This window comes from Dreissena polymorpha, chromosome 16 (assembly GCF_020536995.1).
Source record: "Dreissena polymorpha isolate Duluth1 chromosome 16, UMN_Dpol_1.0, whole genome shotgun sequence".
Classification (NCBI taxonomy): Eukaryota; Metazoa; Mollusca; class Bivalvia; order Myida; family Dreissenidae; genus Dreissena; species Dreissena polymorpha.
Genome location: NC_068370.1, coordinates 26,266,934 through 26,281,616, shown reverse-complemented (window position 1 = coordinate 26,281,616; position 14,683 = coordinate 26,266,934). Strand labels below are relative to the sequence as shown.

Here is a 14,683-nt window from a genome sequence, read left to right as displayed (position 1 = left end):
GCCTCATTTCTGTATTGTACATCAGTTTGCCTCATTTCTGTATTGCACATCAGTTTGCCTCATTTCTGTATTGTACATCAGTTTGCCTCATTTCTGTATTGCACATCAGTTTGCCTCATTTCTGGACTGTACATCAGTTTGCCTCATTTCTGTTTTGCACAGCAGTTTGCCTCATTTCTGTATTGTACATCAGTTTGCCTCTTTTCTGTATTGTACATCAGTTTGCTTCATTTCTGTATTGTACATCAGTTTGCCTCATTTCTGTATTGTACATCATTTTGCCTCATTTCTGTATTGTACATCAGTTTGCCTCATTTCTGTATTACCGCAGTTTGCCTCATTTCAGTATTTTACAGCAGTTTGCCTCATTTTTAGCTCGGCTGTTTTTGGAGAAAACCCAAGGTATTATCATAGCAAGCTCGTCCGCGTCATGCTTAAACCTTAACATTGGTCAGTTTGCCTCATTTCTGTTGCAGCAGGAGGTGAGGTATCCCCACTGTGAGACAGTTCTAGTAATGGACTGTTCTAGGAGAGACACCCTGGCCATCACTAGCCGACCAGCACCAGGGAACACCAGTAAACAAGTGAGCTTTCGGGGTGGGAGTGGGGTGGGGGTAGGGAAAATAGGGGTCAACCTTCCTAGTGGACACCAGTAAACAAGGGAGTTATCGGGGTGGGAGTGGGGGGGGGGGGGAGGGTGTAGGGACATTAGGGGCCTACCTTTCTCATAGGATATCATAAAACAAGTGAGCTTTGGGGGATGGGAGGGGTGCTAGTAAAAATAAAGGTCTACCTTCTCCAGTGGACACCAGTAAACAAGTGAGCTTTCGGGTTGGGAGTGGGGGGTAGGGAAAATAGTGGTCTACCTTCCCCAGTGGACACCAGTAAACAAGGGAGCGTTTGGGTGGGAGTGGGGGGGTTGGTAGGGAAAAGTGGACACAGTAAACAAGTGAGCTCTTGAGGTGGGAGTGGGGGGTGGGGGGTAGGGAAAATAGGGGTCTAATTTCTCAAGTGCACACCAGTCAACAAGTGAGCTTTCATGTGGGAGTGTGGGTGGGGTAGGGAAAATAGGGGTCTACATTCTCCAGTGGACACCAGTTAACAAGTGACCTTTCAGGGTGGGACAGGGGTGGGGGCTGTTAGGGACAATTGGGGCATACCTTTCCAAAAAAGTGAGCATTTGGGGATGCAGGGGGGGGGGGGCTAGTAGCGAATTTAGATCTTGAGAAAAGCTACTCAAAATTGAAAAGCTATGGAGGGTTCCTGAAATCCCTTAATCACTCTTTTAATTCCTTGACTTATAAACAGAATATACTTTTTTATCCTTTTTCAGAAGAATAAACTTTTATTAAAAGGTTGATTGTTAACTTGCGTGCATCACAAGTTAAAATACTCTTTAGCCATCATGCAGATGTCGAGAAGTGCTATTAAAGCTGAGCTGTGCATGATCATTATCAGAGAATTAATCAAACTGGCTTAATTCAAGGACCTATAAAGATGACAAATCCAATTATTATGCATATAAACTGGTCTAATTTTTACTGGATTTCAGTTACTCTTGCAGAAAAAATGCTAATAACACAGCTTAGATGTAACGTTGTCAAGAATTATGGAAGATTTACCCGTTTCATAATTGGAAGAAATGTTTACAACTTTGCAACTAACGTGGTGTGTAGCCTCAAAGCGGTGACATATGCTAAAAATAGCCGAAAGACAATTCAATTTTAATTCTATTTTAAACAACTTTTTACCAGCAGAAAGTAACATATTAGAGCACTACAAACGTTTTAACCATTAAGAAGAGACCTACTTTGTGAGTGATACCGGAAAACGTTGAAAATCAACGACATATTTTGGTGACCTGAGTCACTTTCGCTTTCCCGAGTAAACAGCAATGTAAATAAACTGATTGTTTGTGAACACAATTGACTTGGAGGACACTGTCATTTTAAGCTCAAAACAAGTTGTATTGCTTAATTTTAAGCTCACCTGTCACGAAGTCAGGGTGAGCTTATGTGACCGTGTGATGTCCGGCGTCCGTATGTGTGTGCGTGTGTGCGTCCGTCAACAATTTGTTTGTGTAGACAGTAGAGGTCACAGTTTTCATCCAATCTTTATGAAATTTTTTTCAGAATGTTCATCTTGATGAAATCTGGGTTGAGATTGTATTTGGGTCATCTGAGGTCAAAAACTAGGTCACTAGGTCAAAAATTGGGTCACATAATAGGTCAAATAATAGAAAAACCTTGTGTAGACAATAGAGGTCGCAGTTTTCATCCAATCTTTATGAAATTTGGTCAGAATGTTTATCTTGATGAAATCTGGGTTGGGATTGTATTTGGGTCATCATGGGTCAAAAACTAGGTCACTAGGTCAAAAACTAGGTCTATTAATAGAAAAACCTTGTGTAGACAGTAGAGGTCACAGTTTTCATTCAATCTTTATGATATTTGGTCAGAATGTTTATCTTGATGAAATCTGGGTTGGGATTGTATTTGGGTCATCTGGGGTCAAAAACTAGGTCACTAGGTCAAAAAATAGGTCAAATAATAGAAAAACCTTGTGTAGACAGTAGAGGTCACAGTTTTCATCCAATCTTTATGAAATTTGGTCAGAATGTTTATCTTGATAAAATCTTGGTTGGGATTGTATTTGGGTCATCTGGGGTCACAAACAAAGTCACTAGGTCAAAAACTAGGTCAAGTAATAGAAAAACCTTGTGTAGACAATAGAGGTTGCAGTTTTCATCCAATCTTTATGAAATTTGGTCAGAATGTTTATCTTGATTAAATCCGGGTTGGGATTGTATTTGGGTCATCTGCGGTCAAAAACTAGGCCACTAGGTCAAATAATAGAAAAACCATCAACAATTTGTTTGTGTAGACAATCGAGGTCACAGTTTTCATCCAATCTTTATGAAATTTGGTCAGAATGTTTATCTTGATAAAATCTGGGTTGGGATTGTATTTGGGTCATCTGGGGTCAAAAACTAGGTCACTAGGTCAAATAATAGAAAAACCTTGTGTAGACAATAGAGGTCACAGTTTTCATCCAATCTTTATAAAATTTGATCAGAATGTTTATCTTGATAAAATCTGGGTTGGGATTGTATTTGGTTAATCCGGTGAGCGATTCAGGGCCATCATGGCCCTCTTGTTAATGGTAATGTCCAATAGCATATATATATTGTGTTTTGATAACCTTTATAAATAAAATATGAAAAAAATATTTAAAAATCGGTAAATAATTATGGATCGTCACCTCTATAGGGCCTTCAATTAATGATTATTCACAATTGATAAGGCTTCATTTCTTGGAAAACTTGTTGCAAATTATGTGAATAAGTGTTGTTCCAGATCAGAGTTATGTTTCAGATTGTGACAATAGCCACTGAAGACAGAACAATAGAAGTTTCACCTGATGCAGATTCTGTCCTGGTGAGAGTGGACGGCTCACTTGTTGCCAAGCATCCTGAGGTCACTAGGTACTGAAGAAAATGGGGCTTAATGTATGTGCATAAAGTGTTGTCCCAGGTAGCTTATGCAGTGGGGCCAGGCTAATCAGAAAAGACACTTTATATCTAAACTAGTCTATGTAAAGGCACACAGGCTAATCAGGGAGGACACTTTCAGCTTAGACTAGAGTTTTGTTTTGAAGAGACTTCTTTTAAAGGAAAAATTCCATAAAATTGGAAAGGCGTATCCCTAATTAGGCTGTTCATACTGCACAGGATGATCTGGGACAACACCTTACACACCTGCAAAAAGACCTATTTTTGCAAGAGCATTATAAATAAATATTAGCCGCAATCTGTGAAAAAGGGGTTTAATGGATGTGTGTAATGTGTCATCCCAGATTGTGGACTGAACAGGCCTATCAGGGACGACATTATTAGCCTAAACTCGATTTTTACTTAGAAGAGACTTTCTTAACAGGAAAAATATCATAAAAGTGCAAAGTGTCGTCCCTGATAAGCCTGTGCGGACGGAACAGGCTAATCTGTGAGGACAATTGCGCTCATGCATTAAACCCCCTTGTCACAGAGCACAGCCCATATTAATGTTATACTCTGACCTTATATCTGACATATGTTAAGGCATTGGGACGCTGTTACATGACGGACTGATTGACTGACATGTCTTGAACACTGTGGACAGTGTTTGATATTTCTTAGACGGGATTATAAAATGTCATAGCAATAAGTTATTAACTTGTTGTTGATTCAAGAGAATATAAGCATTAATTAAGCCTTGTTTGGGGAAAACTTGGCTTAATGTATATGGGTAAAAACACTTTCTGCAGAAAGTGGATTTTTGTTTAGAAGAGACTTTAAACGAAAAATTTCATAAAAGCGGAAACAATTGTCCATGATTAGCCTGTGCAGACTACACATTCTGCTTAGGGACAACACTTTACGCAATGCATTTAGCCCAGTTTTCCCAGAACAAGAAGGCTCAGTTATGTTATGCCTTTGTTGTACTGTCCAGGTTTGATGGTGATGGGAAGAGGTCGGTGTCAGTGAGACAGCTAAGTGATGGCAGGAGGGTGGAGGTGATTCTCGAACATCGCAGAGAGTCCGTGGTGTCCGATGGAGTTATCGTCTCCATAAAGGTACTGTACTTGTGTATCTGTTTATCACTGTACTGGTTGCTGTCAGGGCTTAATTGAGCAAATATCAGGGAAAACTGCAAGCATGCTAAATGCTTGCGTGTTGAGTGTCATCCCAGATTAGCCTGTGCAGTCTCCACAGGCTACTCAAGGACGAAACTTTCTGCCATTGCAGAACTTTTTGTTAAAATTTTTGTCTTAGCTTAAATCCAGTCTAGACAGAAAACATTGTCTCTTATAAGACTGTGCAAACTTGGAGGCTTTTGACAGGTGGTTTTCAGTCAATAATTTCGTTTGCATGGACCAAATTTTGATGTAATTTTGGATGTAGCAAGCTTCACAGAAACCTAGCATCGAATTTATTTTGGGCAAGGTCAAGGTCACTGTTATTACACAAATAAACAGTTTCCAATCAATCTTTAAAAAAGTTTGTTGGAAAAAAAATTGTTTTACTTGTTTTGGGACTGAGCGTTCTTTTTGTTGGTCATTATTTGAGCATTTTTTCGGGATGGGAAAAAAACGGGTTTTAAGTGGGTTTTATTTGGTCTATATCCATGGGTATAAAAGGAGCGGTTTTCAACATTCATTCACACTTAAAACTTTCATAATTTAAAACACTTCATCTTGTCGCGTAAGTAACGGAAACTATTTTTTAGATCTTATAAGCCTGTGTCATTGCACTTAATTTATTAGTGGACTGTAATCTTTTAAAGACAACGTGGACACTAAAATCGTTAAAACACACTGTTTATTTGTTAACATTATAATGCCAAGAACTGTAACAGTTGAATTTTGACGCCATTTCACAAGCCATTAAATGGCAGAGCAATAAAAAGTAAAGCGTCAAACAAAACTTAGTTTTCATTTACACTGATGTTACGAACCAACAATTACAAGCCCTATAGAGCTGGGCGCTACAATATCCTCAGTATGTGTAGAGATATGGAACTAAAATTTTGTATTCAGGTAGCTAACACATGTAGACCTAGTTTTGAAATTGCATTTGGGGTTAAGCAGGTCAAGGTGAGGTCTCTATAACTATAATATACAAAAGGTTCAGGTGAATACCATGATACTGTTCATTAATAAATAAGAGAAATATGACCATGCCAAGAAACTAGATTTTCACATATTTACCAATTACTTTGGTTGAAGTGTATAATGAAGCAATATTATTAGTATGAACAATTATTTAAATATAATTAAGAACTACACATTGAAAACATGGATTCTTGGCATTGCTATGTTGTTGTTTATCGGAAAGTTTTCAGTTAATGGGAACAAACAAAAAATGTTCCTATTTAATATAATAGTTAATATATTTATGTATATATATATTTTGTATCCATAATATATTTCAATTATATTAAATTTCTTTGCAAATTAACTTATTTTGCAGTTAATAGAATTTGTGTAAGATGTTGTTTATTTCACAATCCTCTGCATGTGCATGAAGTGTCGTCCCATATTTGCCTATTCAGTCCGCACAGGCCGATCAGGGATAACACTTTCCGCTTTTATGGTATTGTCTGTTTATACAATTTATTTTCTTGGAGTAAATACAGTTTAGGCAGAAAGTATTGTCTCAGATAAGCCTGTGCAGACTGCACAGGCTATTCTTGGGCACCACTATAAGCACATGCATTAAACCTGGTTTTCCCTGAGTGAGGCTTCAATGTACGTCAGCTGTACAACTTCCCTGTACTTAAAATGGGAACAAATGGCTCCAGGTGCCGAGGGTTCAGCTTCCTACAGTGTGTGGTGTGTGTGGGTCTGTCCGATCTGCCTCTGGGCTGCTGGGCCCAGACCAGGTCGAGTATACTGACCCGGATGCCTTCCTCAGCTCTTACCTGGTGCCTAGCAACCATTGTGATGCTACAGCCATACAGGCCCGGCTGGGAGTCCCAGAGAGAAGACAAGAGTCCAGTTAGTATGCCAGTGGAATGGGTGATATTGTTTTTGAAAATTATGTACACTAAACCTTTAACCACCTAGATACACTTTTTGATGTGTTTGTAGTCCCTTAGAAATTAAACTTCTAAACCTTCCTTACTTGAATCAAGTTTTAAAGCCTTCATTAAAACAAAAGAAAAAAAAACACGATACTGATGAGCAGCAAACAGCATACAACCTGAACAGGCTGCAAGTTACTTGCTGACTGTTCTGGTTTTATGCTGGTTGCATTAAGCCATTTTCACTTTGCTTTTGAGCGTGAAAGGCTTAACAACATATGGTGAAAACAAGTGTAAATGAATGACATTAATTATAATAGAAACTGTATTGGTACTGTTAAATTATTCCAAATACTTTCAACTTAATCACGTGGCTATGTTGATAAGAGCATCTGAATATTGTGTTATGAGAGCTTTTAGAACTGGTCATCGTTTTAATCGTACTTTAAAATCATTCTTTTAATACTTTTAATTGTAATCATACTTTTGGCAACTTTTAATCATATCAAAAACTTTTCATACATGGAAAACATTTTATTTCTAGATGTTTCTAGTGTGTTTCAATGATTTGGGTTACTTTTGTCATTCACCTTTAAGGTGATGCCTGTAGTGATTTTTTTAAATTAAGGTATAGTCATTTAGCAAGATTAAAAGAGAGGTATGAGAACTTGATTTTCTATTTTTACAGTACTCATAAGCCTATTTTTCCTGCAGAATTGGTGCGCCCAAGTCAGCGGACAGATGTCAAGCACATGATCCAGAACGGAATTCCAAAGACTTGCTTCTCAACCAAGCCAATCTCTGAATGTCAACCCAACACAATAGTGGAGAAGACAGAGAACAAAGTGGTCGCCTACGTCTGTGTGAGATCCAGCAGCCCATTGGCTGAGAAATACCTGGAAATATCTCGCCTCCAAGTACTGGATGAAGTTCGAGATAGGACGCCAAGTATATATGAACCTATGATTATGCCCCAAGTATGTATTGCCAATTAGAACTGTCTAAAACCTGAATTGGATTCTCGGTTTTGAACATTATTTGTATATTGTAATCATTCATGTATACTATACAGTCTACATTTTTAGCACCAAAATTACCTTGTATTATTGAATTGAATGAGGAACATGTTAGTGTTCAGTTATGTTTTATTCTAATTAGTGTTTAAGTTATTTTGTTATGTTACTTTTTAAATTCTTTTTTCTTATGATATAAATTAAGCTTGTTCATATGCTATTCAAGCCTTTGTTAAGGTCTGAAAATGCTGCATTTATGTATCATGCCATGTAAGCTTTTTTTTATTGCTTTTTGTCTCTGTTTTGCCTTAGTTATGATTTCTTATGTTTATATTTTTCATTAAATTGTTATGTATTAAGTAAAAATGTATTTGATCCAAAATGCCTACTTTTGTTTTGTGAGCAGCTACTCAAAGACGGTAGTATTCACTTGAACACTATAGAATTTAAACAGTGATATTTGAGAATATTATTATGGTATCAGTGCCGTAGCCAGACCCAAATTTAAGCCGAGGCAGTATCTTAGGTCGTTCTAGGGGATTTTTTATACCTAGAACGTCTCTGGTGCGTTTTAAAGGCCATTTAAACTACATTTTAATTTTATACCTAAATTATAGGAATCGTGGACGCTACATATTACCGTTTGGTATCAATAAAGTTAACAAAAAAAATCTGCTACAAGTTTTAATTTTTCAATTTTATATTCTGGTACCATAAACGGTGTTTGAAGTGACAATAATGTAACAAACTTAACTACAGAAAAATAGTCATATACTTCATTTGAAGTCAGATAGAAAAAGCCATAGTATGTATAAGGATATTAGATTGCGTCACAGGGGCAAATTGCTTATCATGAGGAGTACAAATATTTAACTTAAATCAGTAAAGTTTTGGGCCATTTTTTTCAATTTTCTTGTGTAACGTTTTGTTTCAGCACTGCGTCATCATTTTCTGTCAGTTGACAGTTCTATCATCAACGTTTTATCATCAACTTCATTAACTAATAAAAAGAAAAGACTTGAACTTCTTTATATCAACAAAGTTTTTTACGCGGGATATCATAATTTGAAAATTCTAATGTCAACAAAAATTCTTACCACCTGAAACGGTCCGGATTAAACTCGACGCGGGCCATAAAGAGGAGAATTCCAATAAAGCCGAAAACGCCAACCACCCGAAGTGTGTCTAGGTGGTGCGGTGGTCTAGTGGTAACACTCTGGTCTACCATTCCAGAGGTGCCTGGTTCAAATCCCGGCCAGGGCACTGGAAATTTCAGAATTGCTTCAAGTGTTTCCCACCCAACTAGAGATGTACTGGTATTAAACCCAGGTAATTATCGCGTGTATCGGTGCTATACACTGAGCACGTAAAAGAACCAAGGTATCTATTCGCAAAGAGCTAGGGTATCGGACCCGGATTCTTTGTATCCCAATACTATCTCATCTGCTTGCTGTCTCGTCAGCAAAACCAAAGGACCCTATTGGAAATAAGTGCTTGCACTTTCATGGGTTATCCTTGACCACAAGGTCAAAATAAATGCATACATACACACAGGTCAAAAATAGACCCAGACCTGGCCGTAAAACACCCGATCCTCGCTCGGTACGTTCCGATGTTCACAATGATTGTAACATCGAAGTGTACAGTGCGACGCTTTGTTTAATACACTGATTTTCCTAATCATTTTGCTGTGCCATTTGGCATCAATTGAAGTTATTAAAATGAAATAATTATCTGCCTCAACATGAACCAATTATACTCAATGATAATATTTGTTTGTGAATATCATAGTGCCTTAAATTCATAAAATTGCCTCAATTTCTTATATAGATTTTATTGTTTTACATAAATTGTCCTTTTCTTCCTTGTTATCTCAATATTGCTCTGCAAATTTTAGCTGAGGCAACTGCCTCGGTGTGCCTCGACGTGGCTACGGCGCTGGGTATTGCTGCAGTTTTTTTTAAAGTAATGCAAGCGCTTTATAACGATGTTTTTTTTCTGATTTTATGTTTTTAACATTGTTGTTTATTTCAGCAGTTTGTACTTTTATGCTTTTAACGATGTTGTTTATTTCAGCAGTTTGTACATTTCATTAATTTTATTAATTCATTTGCAAGGTGGTTCAATTTCCTCCTTTCTTTTCAATTGTCTTATTTAAACCTTAATGCTTTTGTAAATAATATATGTTGAGCCAAATAAGTCACATATCACTGTTTTGTTTTTTTGTACCGTAGTACTAGAATAGTTAATCTCAGGCAAAAACATCCATTGGTATATACTAGAACTTCTTCTTATAATACTATTTGAGGTTTGTTTCTTTCTTGTCATATCTTTGTGTCCTCCTTTATAACATTTTTTTGAATATTGGAATAAATTCTTGCTGCAGATCACATGTTGTTTTGTTGCCATGAATTACTTAACTAAAATTTGGGGTTAACCCTTTCCCAATTAAAAGCAAAGTGAAAATGGCTATGTGCAAACAGCATAAAACCAGAACAGCCTTCAAGTAACTCGAAGTCTGTTAAGGTTTTATGCTGTTTGCTGCTGAAAATTATCTTGGGTTTGGAGATGATGCCTACAAAACTAAAATCTAGTAAGAAAGGTCTTAAATTAAATATAACTTTCTAAGTGACTACAAATGCATGAAAATCCGTATCTAAGTGATGAAGGGTTTATGACCCTATTCTGGAACACTCATTATGTTACAGATGTTAAATTAGATTTGTCATAGAATTCACTTTATATACAATATTATGTAAAATCTACTGATTTCTAATCCATCAATTATCCCAGATAGCACTTGGAAAACAATTAATCATCATGATATTGTACAGATATATTGTGTATACTATGTATGAGTGCAATTTTCTTGCATGTCACAATATTCTTTGCACAGTTATGTGCCCTTGAACTTTGGAGAACTTAAACATTACATCAGTGAGCTTAAGCACTTTTTGTTATGAACACAGTTCTGTTTTTGTGTATCAACATAAAGCTTTGCAAAGTCAACTGCACTTGAACTTAGTCAATAAATCAACATAAATCTTACAATACCTACATAACCACTCTAGAAGTCACATGTAATCTCTCAATCTTGATAAAACTAGGTAAGAATGTTTGACAATATCAATGATTGGCGGGGGATAACTAGGTAAGAATGTTTGACATTATCAATGATTGGCGGGGGATAACTAGGTAAGAATGTTTGACAATATCAATGATTGGCGGGGGATAACTAGGTAAGAATGTTTGACAATATCAATGATTGGCGGGGGATAACTAGGTAAGAATGTTTGACAATATCAATGATTGGCGGGGGATAACTAGGTAAGAATGTTGGACAATATCAAGGCCGTGTTTGCATATTGGTCAATTAAGGTAAAACAACTAAGTCATGTAGTCAAGTCTTCAACAATTGGTGTACCATGAACTTGGCTGAATGCTTCAGTTCTATCGTGGCCACTTATTAAGTATTTCACTTAAAAATAGTTGTATATTCATTAACAAATTAATACATAATTAACTTAACAAAACATTACCCGGCCCATTTTAATTCACTTGTAATTCAATATACAAAGTAATAAAATGTAGAAACAAGGCATGTTGCCTACATTAATTCATGAATCAATTTGAGAAAAATGTCAGCGCTATGACAATGTGTGATCACACTTTTGAATCGTGTTGTTTTGGTAAGTTTTTACAAGTTAAAGAGTTATCACAAAAGCTCACCTATAGGACATTGTTATAAATTAAACAGCATCAAAAACCTAAACTTCAATCATTTTTATTTCAAAAATATCGGCTTAACAAATGATTTCAGTTATAACAGAATGTACATTCACATACAAGTATGCACATTATTTTAAACATTATAAAATGTCAAATAAATAATGTAATCAAACAGGCTCTGCCACACTGTAATGCATAACGAGACATAAACCATGCCCATTTAGAAGAAACAAACTTGTTTATTACAACAATTATGTCATACTAGTACATGGTTAGTAACAGACTATTTCAAAACATTATCTCCAAATGAATTTGTAAAGCAATAATAAAATTTAGCAATTACAAACAAAATTTACGCTAAAGCAATAAATAACTTCCTGAAGATTGTTTGATGATGCTTTTTTATAGTCACATAGGTCATTATTCACCAAACAATGCTTAGATATAAGTCTAATAATAAAGAATATTCTTTAAACTGTATTGCTGTAATAGTATAATATGGTTTAATATGGCAAGAACTTCAACAGCTCTATTTAAACAAATCTTCATTTATAATAATTTATTTATGACGTATGCAACATTTTTAGTTTGTCATATTTTTATGCTGAGCACATAATCTTGGTTCCCTTTCCCACTCAGAAGCAAAGTGAAAATGGCAAACAGCATAAAACCAGAACAGCCTGCAAGTAACTCTTATTCTGTTCAAGTTTTATGCTGTTTTCTGCTCATCAGTACTAGTTGGAAATGAAGCCTTAAAAACTTGAATTTAGTAAGAAAGGTCTTTTATTATATTTTACTTTCTAGGGGACTAAAAGTAGGTGGAAGTACGTATCTAAGTGGTAAAGGGTTTATCCATTCTATATTCCAGTCTAAGAATGGATTGGTAAATAAGGCTTTGAACAGGATTAAGTCCATGGCCAATTAACATGATGTCTTTCCATTTTAACATTTTTCTTCAATTAACTTCTCTGAAAGCACCAGATGGATGTTGAATAAACTGTATAGAAGTCTCTGTAGGTATCGTCTACATTAACAATATAACTTATTTTACAGAAAGACACATTTACCCTCTATTCAGAACCAGAAGCTTTTAATTTGTACACAGGACTTCTAATGTTTTAAGTCTGCATGACAGAGCCACATTCAATATGTTGTGCATTTAGAAGCTGCACAATCTTGTCAATCTCAGGTGAGCAATCAATGGCAATCATGGCCCTCTTGTTATTGATAGTATAATTAAAACCAATCAATGGGCACATGTTTTTTGTTTCATTATCATCAGCTTGCATTTATTTTAAGTCATACAATAAAACTACTATTAACTCTACATTTGAAATATCTTATAATAATTCAGAGAAAAATAGAGCTTTGTCACAGACGTGACGAATACTCCCACATGCCGCATTGACACATAATATTTTGCATGTCGTCTTCACAAAAAAACAGCGGACACCATGCTAAATTTTTAAAACGCACTAAGTAACCCCTTGACCCAGTTTTTGACCCAGAAAGGCCCATGTTCTATCTTGGCCTTAAGATTATCTCCATAAAACTTCTGACCAAGTTTGGTGAAGATCGGATGTAAACTACTTGAATTAGAGAGCGGACACCATGCTGAATGTTAAAAACGCACTAAGTGACCCCGTGACCTAGTTTTTGGCCCGGAATGGCCCATATTCAAACTTGTCCTAGAGACCATTTAGATAAAACTTGTGACCAAGTTTGGTGAGGATTGGATGAGAACTACTTGAATTAGAGAGCGGACAACATGGTGAGGTTTAAAACGCACTAAGACCCCGTGACCTAGTTTTTGACCCGGCATGATCCATATTCAAACTTGACCTAGACATCATCTAGATACAACTTCTGACCAAGTTTGGTGAAGATTGGATGAAAACTACCTGAATTAGAGAGCGGACAACATTGTGATGCTTAAAACGCACTAAGTGACCCCGTGACCTTGTTTATGACCTGGCATGACCCATATTCAAGCTTGCCCTAGACATTATCAAGATACAACTTCTGACCAATTTTGGTGAAGATTGGATAAAAACTACTTGAATTAGAGAGGGAACAACATGGCGAGGTTTAAAACACACTAAGTGACCCAATGACCTAGTTTTTGACCCGGCATGGCCCATGTTCGAACTTGACCTACACATCATCTAGTTACAACTTCTGACCAAGTGTGGTGAAGATCGGATTTAAACTACTTGAAATAGAGAGCGGACACCATCCTCAATGTGTAAAACGTACAAAGTGACCATGTGACCTAGTTTTTGATCTGGCATGGCCCATGTTCGAACTTGGCCTTCAGATCATCTAGATAAAACTACTGACCAAGTTTGGTGAAAATCGGATGAAAACTACTTGAATAAGAAAGAGGAGACCATGCTGAATGTTAAGAAACACACTAAGTGACCCCATTACCTAGTTTTTGACCCGACAAGGCCCATGTTCGAACTTGGCCTTAAGATCATCTAGATACACTTTCTGACCAAGTTTGGTGAAGATCGGATGAAAACTACTTGAATAAGAGAGCGGACAACATGCTGAATGTTTAAAACGCACTAAGTGACCCCCTGACCTTGTTTTTTACCCGGCAAGGCCCATGTTCGAACTTGGCCTAGACATCATGTAGATACAACTTCTGACCAAGTTTGGTGAAGATCGGATGAAAACTACTTGATTTAGAGAGCAGACACTTAATACCGACCGACCGACAAGTTCACTCCTATATACCCCCCTAAGCTTCGTTTGTGGGGGTATAACTATTATTATCACATGATATTGCTTAGTTACACAGACCATATGTGTAGTATTATTATTATGTAAAGAAGTTACATATGCACTCTTTAAGATGCATCACTGCATTTATCTCCCATTCAGTAACATTTATATAACAGCATTAAAGACTAAATATTGATTTCCACATTCAATATTTTAAGCCCTCCAATGTTCACCATGTCAATGAAATACAGATTCAGCACACTTGACAGTTTTCACACAATTTTAATGCCTTTCAAGTTCATATTTACATTGATGAGTTCTCTATCCTGTCTAATCTTCTCCTTGGTAAAGGCTTTCTTGTTTAGTTTCTTTTCTTGTCTTCTTTCCTGCAAAATAATATTGTTTTTTACGTCAAACTCTCTACAAACAAAGCAGTCAAAGAGACAGCTATATCCCTGCCAAGATTTTTTTTACCTTAAACTGGTGACCTTGGTTTTGAGCAAACATGAGACTTTTGCTTTCTGCACATTGTCCCAGTGAACTCAACATTGTAGCCAAGTTTCAAGATAATCCTTCAATAGGTATAGGAGATATAAACTGGATACAAATAAGGCTCTAACTTTTGACCTTGAAGAATGACCTTGACATTAG

The 14,683-nt window shown here is 36.5% G+C and overlaps 2 protein-coding genes across 6 annotated transcripts in view; one reads left to right on the top strand and one right to left on the bottom strand.

Annotated features, from left to right (window-relative positions):
* Window positions 1-9,963, top strand: part of LOC127862411 (uncharacterized) — a 72,869-nt gene extending 62,906 nt beyond the window's left edge. For 3 of the 4 annotated variants that reach the window (XM_052401510.1, XM_052401508.1, XM_052401511.1), the window contains 5 exons: window positions 477-584; window positions 3,375-3,484; window positions 4,488-4,611; window positions 6,339-6,534; window positions 7,275-9,963. In XM_052401510.1, coding sequence (XP_052257470.1) covers window positions 477-584; window positions 3,375-3,484; window positions 4,488-4,611; window positions 6,339-6,534; window positions 7,275-7,555 — 819 coding nt within the window. In that variant the 3' untranslated portion in view covers window positions 7,556-9,963. The remainder of the gene's footprint in view (window positions 1-476; window positions 585-3,374; window positions 3,485-4,487; window positions 4,612-6,338; window positions 6,535-7,274) is intronic. The other variant, XM_052401509.1, reaches the window with a different exon arrangement.
* A 1,378-nt stretch (window positions 9,964-11,341) lies between these two features.
* LOC127862421 (protein LTV1 homolog) overlaps window positions 11,342-14,683 on the bottom strand; it is a 28,248-nt gene continuing 24,906 nt past the window's right edge. For both annotated transcript variants that reach the window (XM_052401533.1, XM_052401534.1), the window contains exon 10: window positions 11,342-14,418. In XM_052401533.1, the coding sequence (XP_052257493.1) occupies window positions 14,305-14,418 (114 nt within the window). In that variant the 3' untranslated portion in view covers window positions 11,342-14,304. The remainder of the gene's footprint in view (window positions 14,419-14,683) is intronic.